The 21,148-nt window shown below is 39.2% G+C and overlaps 2 protein-coding genes across 3 annotated transcripts in view; one reads left to right on the top strand and one right to left on the bottom strand.

Annotated features, from left to right (window-relative positions):
• The window catches only part of uxs1 (UDP-glucuronate decarboxylase 1), a 31,307-nt gene extending 20,816 nt beyond the window's left edge, over positions 1 to 10,491 (top strand). For both annotated transcript variants that reach the window (XM_083921725.1, XM_083921724.1), the window contains 5 exons: positions 238 to 281; positions 8,226 to 8,286; positions 8,409 to 8,466; positions 9,136 to 9,239; positions 10,342 to 10,491. In XM_083921725.1, coding sequence (XP_083777851.1) covers positions 238 to 281; positions 8,226 to 8,286; positions 8,409 to 8,466; positions 9,136 to 9,239; positions 10,342 to 10,473 — 399 coding nt within the window. In that variant the 3' untranslated portion in view covers positions 10,474 to 10,491. The remainder of the gene's footprint in view (positions 1 to 237; positions 282 to 8,225; positions 8,287 to 8,408; positions 8,467 to 9,135; positions 9,240 to 10,341) is intronic.
• Positions 10,492 to 10,513: 22 nt separating this feature from the next.
• On the bottom strand, positions 10,514 to 15,881 carry ecrg4a (ECRG4 augurin precursor a). Its single transcript, XM_083921726.1, has 4 exons — positions 15,769 to 15,881; positions 13,239 to 13,286; positions 12,958 to 13,127; positions 10,514 to 11,665 (listed from the first exon to the last, which is right to left on the bottom strand). Exons 1-4 carry the CDS (start codon positions 15,836 to 15,838, stop codon positions 11,516 to 11,518), a joined length of 438 nt encoding a protein of 145 aa, XP_083777852.1. The 5' UTR covers positions 15,839 to 15,881; the 3' UTR covers positions 10,514 to 11,515.
• Between the last annotated feature and the right edge of the window lie 5,267 nt (positions 15,882 to 21,148).

Genomic DNA, 21,148 nt, shown 5'->3' with positions numbered 1-21,148 from the left:
TGTATTTAGATTGGGATAGAAGTAAAAATTAATTGCAGTGAACTATTGAGTTCTAATCATTTGAGTATGATTATGACAAAAACAACCCAATAGACTTCCGCATAATAAATGACAGAAACATGTTTACTGTGTCTCCTGAATAGAAATGTATTGTTTTATGCATGGTAACACATATTCATATCTTTCAGTATGTACATCATGCAGAAATGGTAATCAGTTTTCTGTTGTTGTTTCTAGGTGTATGGTACTGGTTCGCAAACAAGAGCCTTTCAGTATGTAAGGTAAGATTCTAAGGTTCTTTAACTCTTGTGTTCTACTCATCAATAAATAACTTTTATAATGTATGGTATATGCACACATTTATGATCATGTCATGTCTAAGTCTTTCTCTAAGTCTAAGTCTAATCAGTAATGTCAATTATATTACATAAATTATATTAATTAAAAGTACTGTGCCACTATACAAGATAGTGGTCGTTATTTTTTTTTATTAATTAAGTTAGCGGCTCTGAGTGAATTTTTCTTCTGGCATTCAAAGAATATCAATGATGTGTATTGATTCTGATGCTTATGTGACTCTAAATTTTGATTAAGGTGGAGGAGTGAATTAAATTGGACTTTGAAGGTTATCATTAAATACCAATGTCCATTTGCCTGGAAGCAGTACAGTATATGTATGTGGCAGGTTAATTTAGTATTCACGGTTTGTGTGTAGGTGATAATAGGTCTAATTTCATCAGTTTGATGTTCTCCTATCTCTTCGAAGCATTCACCTGCCACCCTGTATGACTTTCAATTTGTGTAAACAGTGAAAAGCCAAGGTCCAACAGTAAAGCTGAAATAACTTTATTACTAACAATTTGTTAAAGATACAAAATCATCCTCTTCCCACAGTCATATTTGCCCTTTTATCCATCGATTTGTAATGATGTTTAATGAAATTCACAAGCATTCTGTTTCACATTACTGTTTAACTTACATTTAATTTGACCACATACAGAGCCCATAACACACAAATTGTATTTTCCTCTGACTGATCAACAGGACATAAATGGATGTTTGTGTAACATATTTTACACTAACTAAATGGCTTTTTTGTTAGCAGAAATTAACTAATAACATGGGAGTTATTGACTTCACCACCATTGCTGTTGTTGCAGTCAGCTTCTGCTGGTTAGGATTCTTTCAGTGTTAATTGTACAGTAGTTTTTTTACCGTGAGTCAAATATACACATTTTCTCCAATGCTGTTTGGCGGACAAAGAACATCCTGATGGGTCTGCAGGCCGAGCTGCGGCTAGCGTTTGTTTAGCTTGTTTCTCTGATAAAATAAGATCCAGGCGTCCAATGACTTGTAGATAAAGTCTGAATGAGCTCCTCTTTCTGAACAACCTTCAGCTTTCAATATCGTTGACCAATTGCAGTAGACCAATCTACAAGAACGGCAATCAGGTTCTGAAGGCCTGAACCAAGGCCTTCTTTGAGACGTGCATTTTGCCTGTTCAGTTCAGAAACTGACTTGGTTTAATTTCCCCCGTTAGCTTATCTTGCTTGAAAAGATACGTATGAAGGCCAGAGTAATAAAAGGAAATGGAGGGCGCATTCTCGTAAGCTCTTACATTTCCTAACCAGGAGCTGCTGAATTCTTCCATTCAGGATGCTTTTTATTGTTCTTCTGTAAAGCCTTAAACACTTGGCTTCCTATTCTGCTACAACCAATACCTCTCTTTAAAGCGTAATGAACCTTATGTTGTGGACATGTTAAAACCTCATGGTTGTTAACTCTGTGACATACTTTGACCAATTCAGAATATTTGTTGCGTCAGGAAGCACACTGTCAGGAATTTAATTATTGATGGGTCTACTGTAATTGGTCAATTATATTAACAGCTGACTCAACTCACAATACGGATTCGATTCACGATACTGAGTTCACAATACGATGTTTCCCACAAAATGAAATTTACAAAATATAAAGGCTTTTCATTTCTGAGGTATAAACTGCAAAACAGTGCACAATTCCTTTTCTTTGTAAAAGTTAGAGTGAACATGTATATTTTTTTCAAATACCAAAAGCAATAATTTAATTAAAAACAATGAATCAGGCTTTGCCTGTGTTCCTACAGTAGTTTTTACATGTTTTTTAAAGAATATCATCTCATCTCATCTCATCTTCAACCGCTTATCTGAGGTTGGGTCGTGGGGGCAGCAGCTCTAGCACCCCAAACTTCCCTTTCCCGGGCCGCATTAACCAGCTCTAACTGGGGGATCCCGAGGCGTTCCCAGGCCAGTGTGGAGATATAATCTCTCCAACTGGTCCTGGGTCTTCCCCGAGGCCTCCTCCAAGCTGAACGTGCCTGGAACACCTCCCTAGGGAGGCGCCCAGGGGGCATCCTTACTAGATGCCCGAACCACCTCAACTGGCTCCTTTCAACGCAAAGGAGCAGCGGCTCTACTCCGAGTTCCTCAGGATGGCTGAAATTCTCACCCTATCTCTAAGGGAGACTCCAGCCACCCTCCTCAGAAAACCCAGTTCGGCCGCTTGAACACTCGTTCTTTCTGTCATGACCCAGCTTTCATGACCATAGGTGAGGGTAGGAACGAAGATTGACCGGTAGATCGAGAGCTTTGCCTTCCGGCTCAGCTCTCTTTTCGTCACAACGGTGCGGTAGAGCGACTGCAACACCGCCCCCGCTGCTCCGATTCTCCGGCCAAACTCACGCTCCATCGTCCCCTCACTCGTGAACATGATCCTGAGTACTTGAACTCCTTCACTTGGGGTAAGGACTCATTCCCTACCTGGAGTAAGCAATCCACCGGTTTCCTGCTAAGAGCAATGGCCTCAGATTAAGAGGTGCTGATCCTCATCCCAGCCGTTTCACACTCTGCTGTGAACCGATCGAGTGAGTGCTGAAGGTCACTGACCGACGATGCCATCGGGACCACATCATCCGCAAAAAGCAGAGACAAGATCCTCAGCCCACCGAACTGCAACCCCTCCCCACACAACTACGCCTCGATATCCTGTCCGTGAAAATCATGAACAGGATTGGTGTCAAAGGGCACCCCTGGCGGAGGCCAACCCCTACCGGGAACGAATCCGACTTACTGCCGAGGATCCGGACACAGCTCTTGCTCTGGGTGTACGGAGATTGGATGGCCCACAGAAGTGACCCCCTCACCCCATACTCCCGCAGCACCTCCAACAGTATCTCCCGAAAGACCCGGTCATATGCCTTCTCCAGATCCACAAAGCACATGTAGACTGGATGGGCATACTCCGAGGCCCCCTCCAGGATCTTTGCGAGAGTGAAGAGCTGGTCCGTTGTTCCACATCAGCATATCTATATTTTCAGAAGCTGAGATCTCTGCACATTCACAAATGAGTGCCCATGATGAATACCATTCTCTTAGCAGAGGCTCTGTTTACAGAAACAAACCAGAATATGTTCTCTCTCTCTCTCTCTCTCTCTCTCTCTCTCTCTCTCTCTCTCTCTCTCTCTCTCTCTCTCTCTCTCTCTCTCTCTCTCTCTCTCTCTCTCTCTCTCTCTCTCTCTCTCTCTCTCTCTCTCTCTCTCTCTCTCTCTCTCTCTCTCTCTCTCTCTCTCTCTCTCTCTCTCTCTCTCTCTCTCTCTCTGTGTGTGAAGTAAATGACAGGAAGGAAAAGTGCTATGCAGAGATGAGAAAGAACAGAATCAATGTGTGGTGCTCAGTGTTGATTCAGTGGCGGCACACATTAGTCTACGTAGGAAACACTGCCTTAAACTCTGTAGCCTAGGCTAAGAGGAGAATACCCTCAAGGCCCTATATGGTCCTTGGCTTAACTGAACATCCTTATATGGCCTTTCATTGTGCCACTAATTTAGTCAATCTTGTCAGAGCTTCACCCACATGTTTCACTGTGCACACTGAAAATATTATAACAAAATAGGATATCTTAAGAAATTCACCTTTATGCTGAAGTCAAGGTAAAACATTTACTGGCAAATGTACTGAGCCATGGACCAAAACAAAACCTCATATTGTGAAATCCCTAGAGGGCATGCATGTGAAGTTACAGATCTGATCATGTGCGACAATTTTTATGAAAATAATTCCATTTCTTACTATCCCCTATGTATGATTTTTATTTAAAGCATTTTATACTTCATTAAAATCACTTTTACACATTTCCATATATCCAGTCTAATACTTGTCCTGCAATAAAATCTACCTTTTATGAAGGTCGTTATTAAAGTGTTTTATAGAAAGCTGTTGGTTCAATGTTATGGTCATTTCAGAAGCTGTAGTTTGTAGAAGTGTATTGCATTATACTGATGTGTTTAGAATGTTTAGACAACCTCACTGATGTTAATGGGATGGGAAAAGTACTCTGTGTATAATTTATACATGCAAGAATGCAAATTTGACATTTGAGAGAAAGTAGAGCTTACTGATATGGTGCAGTGTTGGGGATTCAATTTTTATAGAAAACCTACTCCCTGACCTGTGGTAGGTGAGATGGCCATTGATATTTTTATTTTGCCTTTTAATGTCAAAGTCCAGTTCAGGTCGGAAGAATTGTACTACTGAATTGTGTCTGTGTATCTGTACAAAATATGTGGTACAAAAGCTGGGAAAAGGTGAGGAGGAATATTCTTTGTTTATTTTTCTCAACCAGATTTTAATTAGACCATAAATGTATCATCAGTAATTTATGAATTTTGTGATCATTTAAGTCTGTGAATGTTCTCATTTGTCCAGGTCATCGTTATCCCCAAAGCAATTTCAGTCAAAAGCAACTGGACTTGGTTATTTGTCTAGGAAGACGTTTCACCTCTTATCCAAGAGTGACAGTCGTTGGTGGGAAGTAGGTTTCAACTTTGTTACTGCTCTGTTGAGTCTTAACGACAGTCGAAACCTACTTCCCACCAATGACTGTCCCTCTAACGACGGTCGTTGACACTTGGAGCACAAAGGGTTCCTGTGACATCATCGGCCTTGTGAAAGGTTAAATACCTGGATCTCCACACCAGTTAGTTGGACCAGTCCCAGCCTGGTCAGTTGCGTACATGAACTGATGAAGCCTCTTGGAAGAGAGGTGAGACGTCTCTTTGGACAAATAACCATGTCCAGTTGCTTTTGGCTGAAATTGCTTTGGGGATATGATGACCTGGACAAATGAGAACATTCAGAGGCTTATGCAGTGGTTGTTTTGTTTCTCCAGTGTAGAGATCGTTGCATTCCTTGTTGCATTGAACAGCATAAACCAGATTGCTTTAGTGGGTGTGTGGTGTTCTGTCCTTGGGATGTACTAGTCTCTGTCTGAGTGTGTTACTGGGTTTGAAATACACAGGGATGCAGTGTTTGTTGAAGATCCTCCTGAGTTTCTCTGATACCCCAGCAACATATGGGATGACTATGTTGTTTCTCTTGTTTGCTTTTTTCTTTCTCAACCACTTTGGTTTTCCTTCTGGAGGCAGCTGCCGTTTTCACAAAGGTCCAGCTGGGGTAACCACAAGTTGTGAGGGCACCTCTCAGGTGCTTGCGTTCTTCCCCTTGGGCCTGTGAGCTGGTGGGTACGTTATCAGCTCTATGCTGCAGTGTTCTGATAACTCCTAGCTTGTGTTCCAGGGGGTGGTGAGAGTCAAACAGTAGATATTGATCTGTGTGAGTGGGTTTTCTGTATACCCCAATGTGGAGACTCCTGTCCTGTTCCATATGGACGTCACAGTCTTAGAAAGGCAAACTGTTGTCCTTGACTTCTTCTCTGGTGAACTTGATGTTTCTGTCCACTGTGTTTATATGTTCCGTAAAAGTTTGCACCGAACATATAAACTCAGTGGACAGAAACATCATTGTAACCAGAGAAGAAGTATGTGGCTTGGGTATCAGAGAAACCTTCAACAAATACTGCATCCCTCTGTATCGGGTTTATGCAATAAGCAATCTGGTTCATGCTGTTCAATGCAACAAGGAATGCAAAGATCTCTACATTGGAGAATCAAAACAACCACTGCATAAACGCATGGCCTAACACAGGGGAGCTAACTCCTCAGGCCTGGACCCTGCTGTCCACTTACATCTCAAGGAGAAAGCCCACTCATTTGATGACAACAATGTCCACATCCTGGACAGAGAGGACAGATGGTTTGAAAGAGGAGTAAAAGAAACCATCTATGCAAAAGTAGAGAAACCATCGCTAACCAGAGGAGGAGGTCTGAGACACCACATATCTCCAATTTACAATGCTGCCCTTTCATCCCTTCCCAGGAGATTCAACAATCTAACCTCAAAGAACAACTGTTTCATACAGTGCCTCCTGTGACTCCAACGACTGTCGTTAAGACTCAATAGAGCACTAACCGTTGCCACTTCGAGCACAAAGGGTTCCAGTGACATCATCGGCCTTGTGAGAGGTTAAATACCTGGATCTCCACACCAGTTAGTTCGACCGGTCCCAGCCTGGTTAGTTGCGTACATGAACTGATGAAGCCTCTTGGATGAGAGGTGAAACGTCTTCCTAGACAAATACCCAAGTCCAGTTGCTTTTGACTGAAATTGCTTTGGGGATTTGTCATTGTTGTAAGGGTTGGGCAAAATATTGATATAGCAATATATAATCGTATCTCCTTTGCGATACTTTGTTACTCTGGCGCCAAATATTTAGTACAAGAGATAAATATCTATTTTTTTGCATCAATGAGTTAAACTAAGACTATATGCACTTGGTTTTTGTTGTCCAATTTTGTGAAACTGACACCACAATGTAGTGAATAAATGACTAATTCCCGCATTTTGCCTTTTTAGGGCATTTATTCTTCAGTTACACAGATTTCATGATGTATCGTAGGTTACTGTTGCAATGTATCAAGAAACACAGAATCGATCTATCGTGATACCATCGTTATCGTTGGCAACATTTTGTGAGTTACTGTGATTCATTCCCATAGTTGGTTGGCTGGTTATGGTTTATATTTGCTTGTTGTGTCATGTAAGCCCAGGCTGACTGGATATAGTTATATTTAAGAAAAAAAACTTCTTTACAGACTATGTTTTCTAATAAGCAACACTGAAAGCTAATTTTTGTTGTGTATGAAGGAAATAAGAAATGAGAATATTATGTAGGAGTGGACGATATGGCAAAAATATCATATTTCGATTTTTTTTACAGTAAAATCACGATCACGATTTTGTCAAGGTGTTTTACATTGATTTTTAACCATTTGCAAGTTAATGAAACGTGCAACCAAATTATTTGTATATTTGTATTTTATATGTAAAAACAAAGGAAAATGAAAAGAAAAAATATTTAACAGAGCATTTAGACCAAATAACCTTTCTGTAAAGATTTTTATCAGTGTGTCAACATTTAACAAAAAGCTACCTAAAGCTACCCGTTTCCTCTGCTGGCTGCGGTGTGGCTGGTCTCCTTGCCATTTGACTCTAAGCATACTGTTTAGGATGCTATCTCTTTAGGTGGTTGAAAATGTTCGCTGTATTACCATCCGATGTGTGCATGTGCACCTTGTGTGACTGTGTGTGTGTGACATGTTTGGGCAGAAGGTGGCCTCGGTGAAGTGACTGCGCTGCCTCCTTGTTAAACACATTTGTCTGCTGGTTCACTGGACATATACCTGTATTTTGGGTGCATATTTTACAGCTTGTTCCACACGTTCTCAGACACACACAGCGTCAATTTGACGCGATAGTCTGACTCGTGGGCTTTTAGGGCACCATAGTTTTGTTTTAATTTTCTTCCCGCTACTCTCTGAATCATGGGGGATGAGACATCCTTGTTACTGCCTGTAGTTTTCTGTGATTGGTTGAACAGCATGGCGTTAGGACGGGCATGAGGCAAACTAGCAAATAGTGGGATTTGGCTGAGGAATAAAAAACCTGATGCCTCTGCAATGGATAGAATGTGCCCTATAGACAATACCATGATCCCTCTGCTTTGGCAGATCATCAACACATTCTAATCCTTCACAATCTTTTATTGTCATATCGCCCACCCCTAGTATTATGTGGAAGTTTTGTTGCCTGTCTCACCTGGCCTTGGAATGATTTGTTCCACCCTGATGATTTGCTCAACAGAAAAGCAATTGAAACAATTGTGGGTGTAGGGCAGTGGCGAAACTATGGATAATGTATTATTGTATACTATATGCAACTATGAATCATAATCAGATGTTTCTATGGACATTCCATGGTCATGAAAGCTTTTGTGTCTGATTTTTCCCTCAGCGATCTGGTTAACGGCCTGGTTTTGTTGATGAACAGTAACATCAGCAGTCCAGTCAATCTGGTGAGTTCATCAAACCTGTTTTATAAATTTTAATTGAAAACTAATTCTGCAAAGGAAGACAATTTACTGGTGAGTCTCATGATCACACTGTTTTGATGAAGGATTATGGAATCTGTTTGCAGGGGAACCCAGAGGAACACACTATATTGGAGTTTGCTCGTCTCATCAAAAGTCTTGTCGGTAAGGCGTCTGTTCGTTTGAAATGGTTGTCATGCTGTGTTTCTCTCGGTCCCTCGCTATCTTAGTCCCTGTCTAGTCACTCTTTGTTTACTTGCCTGCTCATCTCTTTATGTTCTTCTCCCACTTAACTCTTGCTATTGTCTGTTCTGTTTTACCCATTCTTTTTACGGTGCAGGTCTGCACTCCTGTGTCACAGTAGTTTTGGCATGGAAACTGATCTATGTCTCAGTTTTGCATTCAACCCCTAATTTTTTTAGCAAAGGATGTGTCTTATATTATCAAGCCGTATCTTGCAGTCATTATGCTGTATACACAAAGTAATCATATTTACTTTCTATCAATCGTTGTGCACTGGAAACAGGAAAATAAATGTGTCTAGTGGCACTAAACAACGAGAATTTTTCCAATTTGCAGTATGTTTTTTTATTATTATTTTTTTTTAATGAATCATCTCTACCATCAGAAACATGAAGGAGCAAAATCAAGCTGATCAATCAATGCTGTGATCATATATTGTGGTATCTCTACTGCCAGAATATGTAGTTACAATTTTGAAGAGGTGCAGCTCCCGGCTGAGTTACCGCACTTATGTTGGAAAAGAAATAACAATAATGTCCTTCTTTCTGTACGCTTCTACATGGCCACAAACACACACACACACACACACAGTGAGCCGAAGTCAGATCCAGTTCCTCCCAGAGGCGCAGGACGACCCACAGAGAAGAAGACCTGACATCCGGAAAGCCAAGATGATGCTCGGCTGGGAGCCAGTGGTACGTGCGTGCATGCGTCTGTGCGTGTGTGTGTGTGTGTGTGTGTGTGTGTGTGCGTGTGTGTGTGTGTGTCTGTCGTGTGCCATTTACACTTTTACAAATAACTTTTTGAGGCATAACACACACACTCCTGCCCGACATATACAATATGTATCTGTGATAAGCTGACATCTGTTTACGCTGCTTTGTTGTATATGAATGGTGTTAAAATATTTAAATTGTTATATTAATGAATGCATAATTATAAACCCTGTGTGTGTGTGTGTGTGTGTGTGTGTGTGTGTTTATATATATATATATATATATATATATATATATATATATATATATATATATATATATATAAATGTATATATATATTTATATATATATATACATATGTATGTATATATATATAAATGTATATATATATTTATATATATACATATGTATGTATATATATAAATGTATATATATATTTATATATATATATATATACATATGTATGTATGTGTATATATATAAATGTATATATATATTCATATATATATACATACATATGTATGTATATATATAAATGTATATATATATTTATATATATATACATATGTATGTATATATATGTGTGTGTATGTATATATATGTATGCATGTATGTATATATATTTATATATATATATTTATAAGAATACATATTGAATGTTTTGAATTTAAACTTCTATGCAGAAGATGACAAGTAATCAGTAAAACTCTGATACACTGAAATCTATATTAATTACTCTTTTTATGTATTTTAAGGCTAGTCCAGCTTGTTAACAGATTGACTATTAGCTAAATTTCAGGGCAAACTCTGACATACATGAGGTCTTTAGAAAGACAAATAATACACAATTTATATTGGCTGATTATATATTAAATATTTTTTAAAGATGTGTTTGGGGAGCAGCCTCCAGTATCTAGCAAGTATCTCATTAGCTGTGGACTACATGACTGCCTTAAATATTTATTGTATATATTGTATATATTTATGTATCAGCGCTGCTATAGGAAAGGTCATTTTTTTGGTTTGTTTATACTCAGTTTCAGTATTTTTATATTGTATATGTTGTGCCTTGTGTGGATAGGTGCCCCTGGAAGAAGGCCTGAACAAAACGATCCAGTACTTCAGTAGGGAACTCGAGCACCAGGCCAACAACCAGTACATCCCCAAACCTAAAGCTGCCCGCATGAAGAAAGGAAGACCCAGACACAACTGAGGTTGGGTTTCTCACCACAGACTCTCCCAAAATACAGAGGGATGTTCAGGCTTCTCAGAGGACACTTGATGAACAACTCTTGGAAATATACTGTTGAGTGAAGTGCTCTGGGATAAGTTATTTTTTAGAGAAGCTGAGATATCTTTCTCTTTAAGAAAGTGTTGCGTTGCCTTGAATTGAAGCTGGAGTTGCACTGCTGGATAAGGGCTTTTTATACCGGACTTTGCGTGTTGGATGGACAAGTTGAATCAAAAACAGAAATTCGAGGCAAGAAATCGGAAACCCAGCCTTCGTTTCGGGAGAACTTTGTGCTTTTTGGTATTTAAATTGCAGACATGAGAATCTTGCACACAACTCGTACTGTGCATCATTGCTTCGTGTTTATTTTATCAGTTTCATGGTGTTTTGTCTCCAGAGACTAGCTCCCTGACTTTTTATTTTCACTGGATGTTTTGTCCTCTTTACCAGTGACGTGTTGACACCCTGTTGTCTGTTTATGCAGGGCACTGCAGGACTGGGCAAATCTTTTAGAAAGGCTGTTACAGCTTTAGTATGTGTTTATTAGAACATCATGTTCAACCTTGTGAAATCTCATGCCAGGAAATTATAAATTTCAGATGAAGATATTTTAATAAAATATTTCCAATATTTTGTGTGTGTGTGCGTGTGCGCTTGTGCTTGTGCGCGTGAGTGTGTGTGTGTGTGTCACAGTCGTTCTTTAGTGAAAAAGCAGGCGACTCCCATACGAAGCCACATATTTATTTACAATAATCTAGGGATGAGAAAAGAGCCAGACATCAGGTTTTAACAGTATTTCATACAAATCTGCTGCCTCAAAAAGTTATTTGTAAAAATGTAAATGGCACACATACAGTAATTGTGATTTTGCTGTCAATAAACATCGCACTATAACTAATATGTGGGGATGGGTAGAAAGATAAGAGTGGGTTATACTGTTTGATACAACCAATCTAAACAAAGAAGCCAGGCAGCTCTGGATGTTTGCAACTACATGTCAAGTGTGTAAAAACAACTATTACAGTTAATAGTAGTCGTAGTTGACATTAGCTCCGTGTCTGTAAGAACCAGGGTCACGCGGGCCGATGGCGGCATTTTCATCGTAGTGGTGCTGACGCCCTTGGTCATTGGAGCGAGCTTGGTCCATCCAGTACGACAGATCAGTCTCCAGCCTCTGGAGAGGAAAAAGCAGCACAGACAGACGTGACTCATTAGGAAACTCAGCCTCAACAAATCTCAAGCTAATTGACACAGAGGCAGCTGATAAGGTATCCACTGAGACTGTCAGCAGGCACAGCTGTGGCAAATACCGTAGATATAGATGAAAGGCAAACACTGAAAAGGCCAAAGCTGTGAAAGCATTGGCCTTTTAAGAAAATGACACAAGGCATTCTGAATGGGGCTGTGTGAGAATGACTGCTCCACTGGCTGAAACGGCAGGCACAAATGCTGTCAGCTGTCAAATAAGGTGGCAGTAAGGGGGTCATTGTGTGCACTCCTCTCCCTTTTTTCTACTCTTGTTATCTGTTTCGTCCGTTCTTCGTGTCCTTGGTGAATTCAACTTGACAGTCACTGACCTGAAAGGAAACAGAAACTACAAGTGGAATTATAATTTGAGTGTGAGAGAGGGATTAATGTATTGCCATGTATTCCGTTTGTATTTATTTATTCAGTCAGACGGCAACATTGTGAGGATAACTGTGCCTTTTGAAAAGATTCTTTTAGACTACATGTACAGTTTACACCAGCTTTGTCACTCCATGTTTTTGTCATCCACATATCTAAGAAATATAAAGATCCAGATTACTAAAGTTTTTTCTGTCTGTTTTATCTGTGCGTTTGTTTGCATGGTCTTTTATTCAAGTTTAAAGGCATAATATTATACTGTATTTTCTACAACCATTGCCGTCATTGCAGTTAGTGTCTCTCCGTTAGGATTTCTTCGGTGTTCATCGATCAGTAGGTTTTTACTGGGGACTGCAATTATCTGCAGAGGTCTCCTTTTCTCCATAACAAACGGACCAGGTGAATTCAACTGAATTAATTCACTGAATTTAGTGGTGACCAAATGTAATGATGAGGAACTGTTCCCCTGAATAAAATTATGGATTCCTCTGGGTTTGAAAATGGTTGAAAACATTTAGGATAGTATAAGAAGTATAAAACTAAAAAATAACTAGACCTATGTTCAAGTTTTAGTTGAGTGTGGAACAGTTACTTAGTACACCTCTTACTATATATATATATTTTTTGGGCCATTATTCATTTTAAAATGATACACAATGTTGCACTTGCATCACCAAATGACCACAGACACATTTCAAATTCTTGACATAGTCCAACAAAAGACAATGTAATATAAGACACTGGAGATATTTATTTTCGTTTTTATCGTGTGTGTGTGTGTGTGAAAGACTTCAGGAGTTCAGAGGACATTTGAACTCTCCTGAAACAGACAAAACCCACCTGCTCATCATATCCCATGTACATAAACTGCATAATCCACTGCTGTACGTCTGGTCTGCTGCGATCCCAAAGGTTCCTTTTGGTTCTGCTCAGTTTTGCCAGGAACTCTTGAGCCTTTGAAGAGGGGACAGCAACGGAGGACTTTAAGGGAGCAGCACCAGCTCCTGCCACTGGATGGAAGCACAATTGGGCAAAATAATTTAAGGGTATATTTAAAGCATCGTTCACTAGAATTGATCTTTGTATCAGCAGTATGGTAATCCTGTTAAGTAAAATGTTACCGTCTCTTTTCCTTAAGATCTTGTGCAAGCTGCTGTCACTGGATGCGTCTGTTAAGGAGACAGAGAGCTATTTGAGCTGCAGTTTTAAACATCGTTCTTTATGGCAAGTACGTTTTTTACCTATGTAAAGTAATACATAACTGAATCAGCTGTCCTTTATTTCTAAACATTTACAGTTAATGCTTATGTAAATGCAAATACATGGCACTGAATGTGTTTAAAAAAAGTTGCCAACACACATCCAGTGTTGCACATGCCAGTTTGCATGTAAATATATCAGTGACCTTCTTCCTGCTGCTCTTCTCTACACTGTGTACTGCCAATGTTCATAGAGGTAAAGTGTGCACGAATGAGTTGTAGCTTGCTACCCAGTTCATTCAGTTTACAGAAGGGTTAATCAATATGTTTTTCTGGAAAGTTAAAACTTGAAACTTGACCCCTAAGAATGTGCTTTAAAAAGTGGAAGGACACAGTTGGAGAAAATAGCTTGCATGTGTTTTTTTCCCCAGTTTGTGTTGAAAATGAGCAATGAATAATAACATTCCTGCAAAATGATTTAGCAGTCAGACTACGACATGTGCATTCTTTCCAGAGCTTTTACATTTCTCCATATCTATAACAGTGACATCTGTAATGCTGTATTAATCATCTTATATAATATGTATTTGCGTGCATGTACTGTTGGTCAGTCAGTCAGAGAAAAAAAAAATCTCACCAACTGTTGAATGGATTATCAATGATGTACAGAGATTTATCGCCCCCCAGATGATTTTTCTTACTGACTCTGGTAATCCCCTGATTTATCCTCTAGCGCCACCACAAAGTTGACATTTGCAGTTTTGAGTAGAGGACATCCTCAACAGGTATTTGATGGACATGAAATTTGGTATAGACTGTGTCCCCTTTAGATTGAAATGTATCTTGATTGACCTTTTAATGTAGCACCATCATCAGGTCAAAGCTCCAGTTTGTCCATTGCTTTATAACTAAATGCATTCAGAAGTAACTACATCCCCATCAGCTTCAACTGAACTTTGTGTTCAGTGCTTATAAGCATGTTAGCATGCTCAAAGTAGCTTTACAGAACTGCTACAGTAGCATGGCTGTAGTCTATTAATCTTATTAAAATATGACCAAAAATGTAGTACCGGCACCTTCTGAAGCCATTATCTGTTCAGTTTGTAAAAAAAAATTAGAAAGAAAGAGACTTGGTGCATTTAGAGGTCAGAGCAACAATTTGTTTATAATCACTGGAGGACATAGAGCAGTTAAATAACAGGATATCTTCTATACAATGATGTAACTGTATTGACACAGTAAAGTTTTAGCCTACTCAGATCAAAGCAGTGGTCCTAAAGTCGAGCCCTGTGGCACACCACTGAGGCTGAAGGTACAGTATCGGAGGATTGGCAGACTGTGTATTGACACACACAATTAATATCACACAATTGGACATTAAGTTAATGTTGAGAAGAGAAAGATTCAAATGATCTACCTTTAGGAGTATAACCTCAGCTGTCTAAAGAGTGACAGGATAAAAGCATGTCTAATGGCAATAATAATTTTCTCAGTAAATGTCCAATCTGGTGTTATTGCATGTCTTATCCCATGTATACCCGGTGTACTTTACATGACAGCTGCTTCTCAAAGCCTAGCATTTATGTCTTTTGTAGATGTCTGTGTGTTTGTCGTACCTTCATGGTAATGTAGCTTTTAGTTTTCAAACATGCAGACTCGTTCTAATAATCTGAATTATTGTGAATATCATACAGCCTGCTTTTATTTTTCCTATACAGTAGACACAAGGTTCTAAATGTGCATGTGTTGTGAATGAATCTACATTTGATCAGTTAATTTCCAAAAACGGATACAAGCCATTCTTAAAATGAATAAACCAACATTAGTTCTGGTGCATAGGAAAAAACAACAACAAATAAACCCTTCATTTTAACTACATTATCACATAACAACAATGCAATTAAGCCAATAATAAAATCAGAGGTGATGGCTTTTCTATATCAATTAAGTTTTAGGTCTTTGTAGGATGAATTTCCCATCAAATTGTAGTAATTTGGATGTCTACATCCACGATTTGGCAGTACATTCAGAAAGATATATGTCATGCTTTGAAAAGTGGGTAGCAGTAATTGAAACGATACTGAGTGAGAGTAACATTGACAAAACTATTGCCATGGCCTTTCTTTCTTGTCTGAGTCCATATTTTCTATTTACTGTATTTTCCTTTTCCTTATCAAGGTAACATAAGTGTTGCTCCCTTTTTCTTTTCATGGACTCTTGCGTGCTACAGTATTAGGACATGATGTAAGAACAGACATACTTTTAAATAATACACCACAAACTCTGACATGCACATACTGATACTCTAAACGGCCTCTGCTGTTAGAACTACCACAATAGTACAAGGCCAGATGTTGATGGTATTCAGTCCTTGGTCCTGTTGCATTTAATTTGTGTGGACTTAAAGCTTAGACATCTTGAAAGCATAGCAGAAGAAGAAGATTGAGCTCACCTCTGAGAGCAAAGAGTGTCAGCAATACAGCCAACCCCATTAACCTCAAACAGAGCTGCTGGGATGCCATCTTGTACCCGAGTCTTTACAGCAACAACTGTGCATAAAAATGCTGCACAACCAGAGGGAAGAGTGGGCGGCAACCCAGACTTTCCAAGTGGAAACTGGCCTATGGGGGAGGAATGTCGTTTACCTCCTCGCCTACAGAAAAAAAAAAGACTGCATCTGGGAGATTTTCCGCTCTTAAATTTATTTTCATGGGTGTCTCGGGTACTTTTCCATCTCCTGTACATACAGTTCAGTACATTAGCAACAGTGAGGAAAAGCGAAGTTCCAGTGTACCTGAATGTGGTTTGACATACAGGTTTGGACTGTAAACCTTCAGGATTTCAAAGAATTGCAATTCCTGAAGAAATGGTGAAATGCTTCGGTACAAATATGCAATGTGGCTTCTGTTTCTAAAAAGAAATGACTGCACAGCCTGAGGTGAATATCTGGCAACCAAATGTGCAGACAAATTCAAACTCAAACTCTAGAATTTAATGCATGTTGCAGTGTCAAGAGCTATAAAATTCATATCAACATTAAATCAGTGACCAACAGGGACATGAGGATCTCTTTGCTCTGTGCTCTGTGGAAAACATCAATCATTCAGCCGACTGTGTATAAGCACCGTGAGCATCCATACCAAGCATGTTAAAAAGGCTTTTTTCCAGTTAACTAGTGCACTGAGATTAAAATGTGATGCTGCAGATGAAAGTAGCTGAATTAAGCATTGGTTTAAAATATTTAAATCAAATTGTTTTACAATTTAATTTGCCAGCTAAACCCTCCCCCTTGATGTTAAGATACTGTTATCCACTTCCCCCAGTGCTTCACCTAAACTACTTGTCATAACAGACAGAGTGCCTTTTATTTCTTATGAATTCAACTTTCATTCAAGATTGTGTTATATTATTTATAAGAAAATAGTTGTTTAAATGGATTCTGATGCTGGTGTCACGATCTCTCTCTCTGTGTGTGTGTGTGTGTGTGTGTGTGTGTGTGTGTGTGTGTGTGTGTGTGTGTGTGTGTGTGTGTGTGTGTGTGTGTGTGTGTGTGTGTGTGTGTGTGTGTGTGTGTGTGTGTGTGTGTGTGTGTGTGTGTGTGTGTGTGTGTGTGTGTGTGTGTGTGTGTGTGTGTGTGTGTGTGTGTGTGTGTGTGTGTGTGTGTGTGTGTGTGTGTGTGTGTGTGTGTGTGTGTGTGTGTGTGTGTGTGTGTGTGTGTGTGTGTGTGTGTGTCAGAGAGGGGGAAAGGGTTTGGTTTGGAACTACAAACGGTCTCTGTCTCTCACAGGCCGAGCTGGAATGCAGGAAACCCAGAAGCTGGCAGACGATTGCACTACTTTCATGATGGATGTGGAAAAAAAGGTGAAGTGAGCAGCAAGTCAAACGACAGAATGTGGAAAGAGATGTAGGGCAAAAGAATTATGATGAAGACTAATATATTTGTGAACTCTTGCTCTTCTCATTTCATCGATCAGGCCCTGACAAAAGTGGCTACATCCTCTTTATGGCATATTTTGCCAGCTTTCACACGCAAGCAGAATACAGCTGTACACCCACTAAAGAGAAAAGGAAACTAAAGGTCAGCTCATTCTAAGTGGATTGAACTTAACAGTCTTGAGACATGGCCTGTGTGCTGTCAAGCTTAGAAGAAGGCCTCCGCTCTCAGTGCTGGCATGCCTGTATATTAGATATGATTTCCCCTGTGTATTTACTCAGACGTTGCGTATGAGATGGAGCAGTCTACTGACAGTGAGTCTCATCAGAGGCTCACATTTTCATTTCAAATGGAAAACAAAACTACTGAAGGGGAACAGATACCTGTGGATCCATGAGCGGAGTTGAAAAATATTAATTTAAAGCCTAAAAACATTATGCATCGTTCCACATCCAGTTTGATCCATCCACATGTACAGCTCCACACACACTGAGCTGGAAAGTAGAGCAAAGCCTTGTCATGTACAACCATTCCCATCAGATGCAAAGCTTTTTCCGTTTGCCTACAAAACCGTGAAATGAGCATTGAGAGAATTTTTGGACAAAGTTAAAGCAGAATGTAACTCTCATATGTGTTTATGTCCAGAGTAGTAGAAAGTGAAACACTGCAAGAGCCCAGATACACATTGAACTTTGCTCCAAAACACGTTTCTTTTTTTTTTTTTTTGTTCCTTCACTCGTGACTAACTCTACTGCTTTCATCCTTTTTCTCACACTTGACTTGACAATCTGAGTGTTTACCCCGATTATGTTACTTTTGCACACAGACATCCCAGATGCCCCTCAAGGTTCACACAAACTCTCCTCCTCACTCACAAACACAAATCCCAGTCAGACTTCAATGAAAGCATTTTATTAGTTAAAAGTTTTGCAGATGACATTTTTAACTTCCACTTTCCAATTTTCATAATGTTCTACATGAGACTCCTTTTAAATGTATGCCAATTGCTTAGAAAACAGAATTTTTGAACATAAGAATAATAAAATATTTTTGCTTATAGTCCCAGAGACTTCCAGCGGTGAAAGAAGTATTCAGATTCTTTATTATGGAAAAGTGCCAATACAACAATGTAAAAATACTCCGTTACAACAATAACTTCTGTCCATGCAGACAGGTGTTTCTGTTATTTAGCTTGCCTTCACAGATTTAAATGGGATGGCCAAAATAAAAGGATTTTGATGTTGTTGATAAGGAGATTGGTTGATTGGTCAAGTATTGGTACGTATGGACTTCATTCAAGTATCTAACGGTGCAACTTTTACATTTTGAGATTACAAGAAAAATTCGGTCAGGATATTTGAAATATGAGAGAAAACTCAAATACCGTGTTTATTTAATGTCTTCCATATGAAATATTTGTTTTACACTGCATACATGTGCATACCTTTGATATTCAACTTGTTAAGAGTTCATAGATACCAAATACTTTGCTTGTGATCCTTGTAGTTTCTGAGATACAGCCATGTTCTTATAATAAGATACAAGTTTTAGGCCTTTTCCCCCTAAAATATAATGAAATACACTGTTGTCCATAACGTTGGAATAAAATAGGCGTTACATCTTCTCATTAAATTATTGTGACGTGTGTGATGTGTGTGTTTCTTTATAGATTAAGATAATAATTATATTCTCAAAACTTTATGGATCAATCTCTTCTGAACATATCACAGTGAAAATGAAAACACATATAAAAAATTAAAACTGGAATGTGTCTGAACAGAAAATTATTACAACAGTGTAGTAGTCCCATTTACCCAAGGACTAAATAATATAATATAAGAAAGACTCAGCCAAATGTTTTTCACCAAATGAAATTAAAATGTTCTGTTGCGAGCATAACTGGGTTGACAAGGAGTTTGACTAATTTAATATTGTACCTGTCAAACAAAATAAATATATAATTGTTTATGCACAACATGTAAAACATGTAAATCTTTCCTTTCATCTATCATTTCAAATGTAGTGTCAGTTTTAAAGTTTTAAAGTAAAGGGGTTAACCCTTCAGTACTTTTCTCCATATTTGGTTTGAATAAGACCAGAGGGAAAACAGTTTTATACTTACAAAAGCCAATATTAAAACACAAAGGTTAAAATATCACATCACATAAGTACATAAGATTATTTTAACTGGAACCATCTCAACACTTAAAGGGGATGTCCTCCCTGTCTGTGCTCTGCCTCACTCCTCAGGTTGAGGGTAAGACTCAGGATTATCGTAGCCTAGCTCGCTGGCGATGGGGAAGTGTGCCCAGAAGGTACGAGACAGGTCCTGCATCCTTTCGTGAGCTGCCTGGGCTCGCAGCTCCTCCAACCACCCAAAAAAGTCTGACGACCACAGGCCCCAGTAGGGTAGGCTTCTCTTCTCCCTCTCCCCCCTCCTGCCAACCGTTTCGCTCTCCTCTGCTCCTGTCAAAGAAGACAGTGACAGAAGCAGGTGTGAACATTATTTCACACCTGGTCCGTCAGAATTCCTGTACTTCACAATGTCAAGTCCATTCATGTGTAATGGAGTGTATGAGCAGCTGACATACCTGTAGGAGGCAGGAGGCAGAAGTGAAGAAAAAAGAGCAGCACAGACACATACAGAGTGTTCATGCTTTCAAGAACTAAAAGCAAAACAAAATGGGGGAAATAGGGAAACGAAAAACTTTTTCTGCAGTCTGCAAGAGAAATATGACAATTCAGATATACAGAAAATCATGGCATTGCCAGGAAGTGTAAAACATCCTGTAAATATTCTTATGAGAACAGCACCACTGCACATATCTATAAAGAAGAAAATCCTTGTTTCAAGAGCATCTTTGCTTCATCAAATATCATCTTCTGTCTTGTCTTACCGGATCAGTAGGAGATTACTCTTGCCGTCCTGTCTCTCGTCCTTCCGTCTCAGACTGATCTCAGTATGACGACTTCAACTAGATCATAAGTAGACAGGGAGACATGTTTGTTTTTCACATATTGCGTCTTTACACTCCCGCGTCTCTAAATCACGCCAGAGAAACTCTTTCACACCTCTCATATCCATTTGCTTTGTAGACCTTATAGAGGAATATAACATAACATTGTATAGCCACAAAATGTAATAATGTCCTAATTTGTTCTTGAGGAAATGAGAGGACACATCTGGATCCAGTCACTGGCCCTAAAACCTCCTAATTACCTTTATGATATATATATAAATAACTATGTCACAACCGTCAGGAGCTGAGTGTGATATTCTCTTTTTTGCTTTGGGCTGCTGGGAATAAATTAGATCATTTTAATTGAAAAGAGAAGAGAAAACCAGAGGGGAAGAGTGAAAACGTGGACAAAGCTGATGAAAAGAAGGAGACAGTGTGAGACAGTTTTCACACCTAGGATCCAGACAGACTGTACCAACACTCAGCCACAGGGTATAAAGTTAGTTGACAGGTTGTTTTTTTTTCTGTTCCGTGGATGTTTGTTTCTATCTGAGGACAGAAGACGAGTGGTGAGGACTGAATCCATGTGCTGTCTCGACTTTCTGGTGACCTCACAGACTTGTGGCGCGTTCATGTTCTCATCGGATGATACTATTTCCCTTTTGACTTCAATGTGTTCATGAGCTTTAAGTCATATTGTGGAAACCACATGGGCACTAATGTGTGTTTTATTTTATTGCTCAGTGTTTAAACAACACGCTGATGTTTCCAGTATGTATTTCTAGTGTGAAGCCGTCACTCATGATGCAGCGCCCCTAATTATTCATAAACTTTAACCTCATATAAAATAAAAACTAGCTGGTATACAAAATTCACCTCCCTCTGTGTTGTCATGGAGATATGATTTTTTTTGTACCAGGCCTTAAATAGGTTTAACT

This window comes from Echiichthys vipera (assembly GCF_963691815.1).
Source record: "Echiichthys vipera genome assembly, chromosome: 10".
NCBI classification, from domain to species: domain Eukaryota; kingdom Metazoa; phylum Chordata; class Actinopteri; order Perciformes; family Trachinidae; genus Echiichthys; species Echiichthys vipera.
Note: the sequence above shows the minus strand (reverse complement) of the source record. Positions and strands in the feature narration are given on the sequence as shown.

Excerpts from the sequence above, each read along its gene's own strand:
- ecrg4a (XM_083921726.1), bottom strand. The coding sequence starts at position 15,838 with ATGGCATCCCAGCAGCTCTGTTTGAGGTTAATGGGGTTGGCTGTATTG. Across the intron at positions 13,287-15,768 it reads GACACTCTTTGCTCTCAGAG|ACGCATCCAGTGACAGCAGC; the intron begins GTGAGCTCAATC and ends TCTCCTTAACAG. Across the intron at positions 11,666-12,957 it reads ACATGGGATATGATGAGCAG|AGGCTGGAGACTGATCTGTC; the intron begins GTGGGTTTTGTC and ends TTTCCTCTCCAG.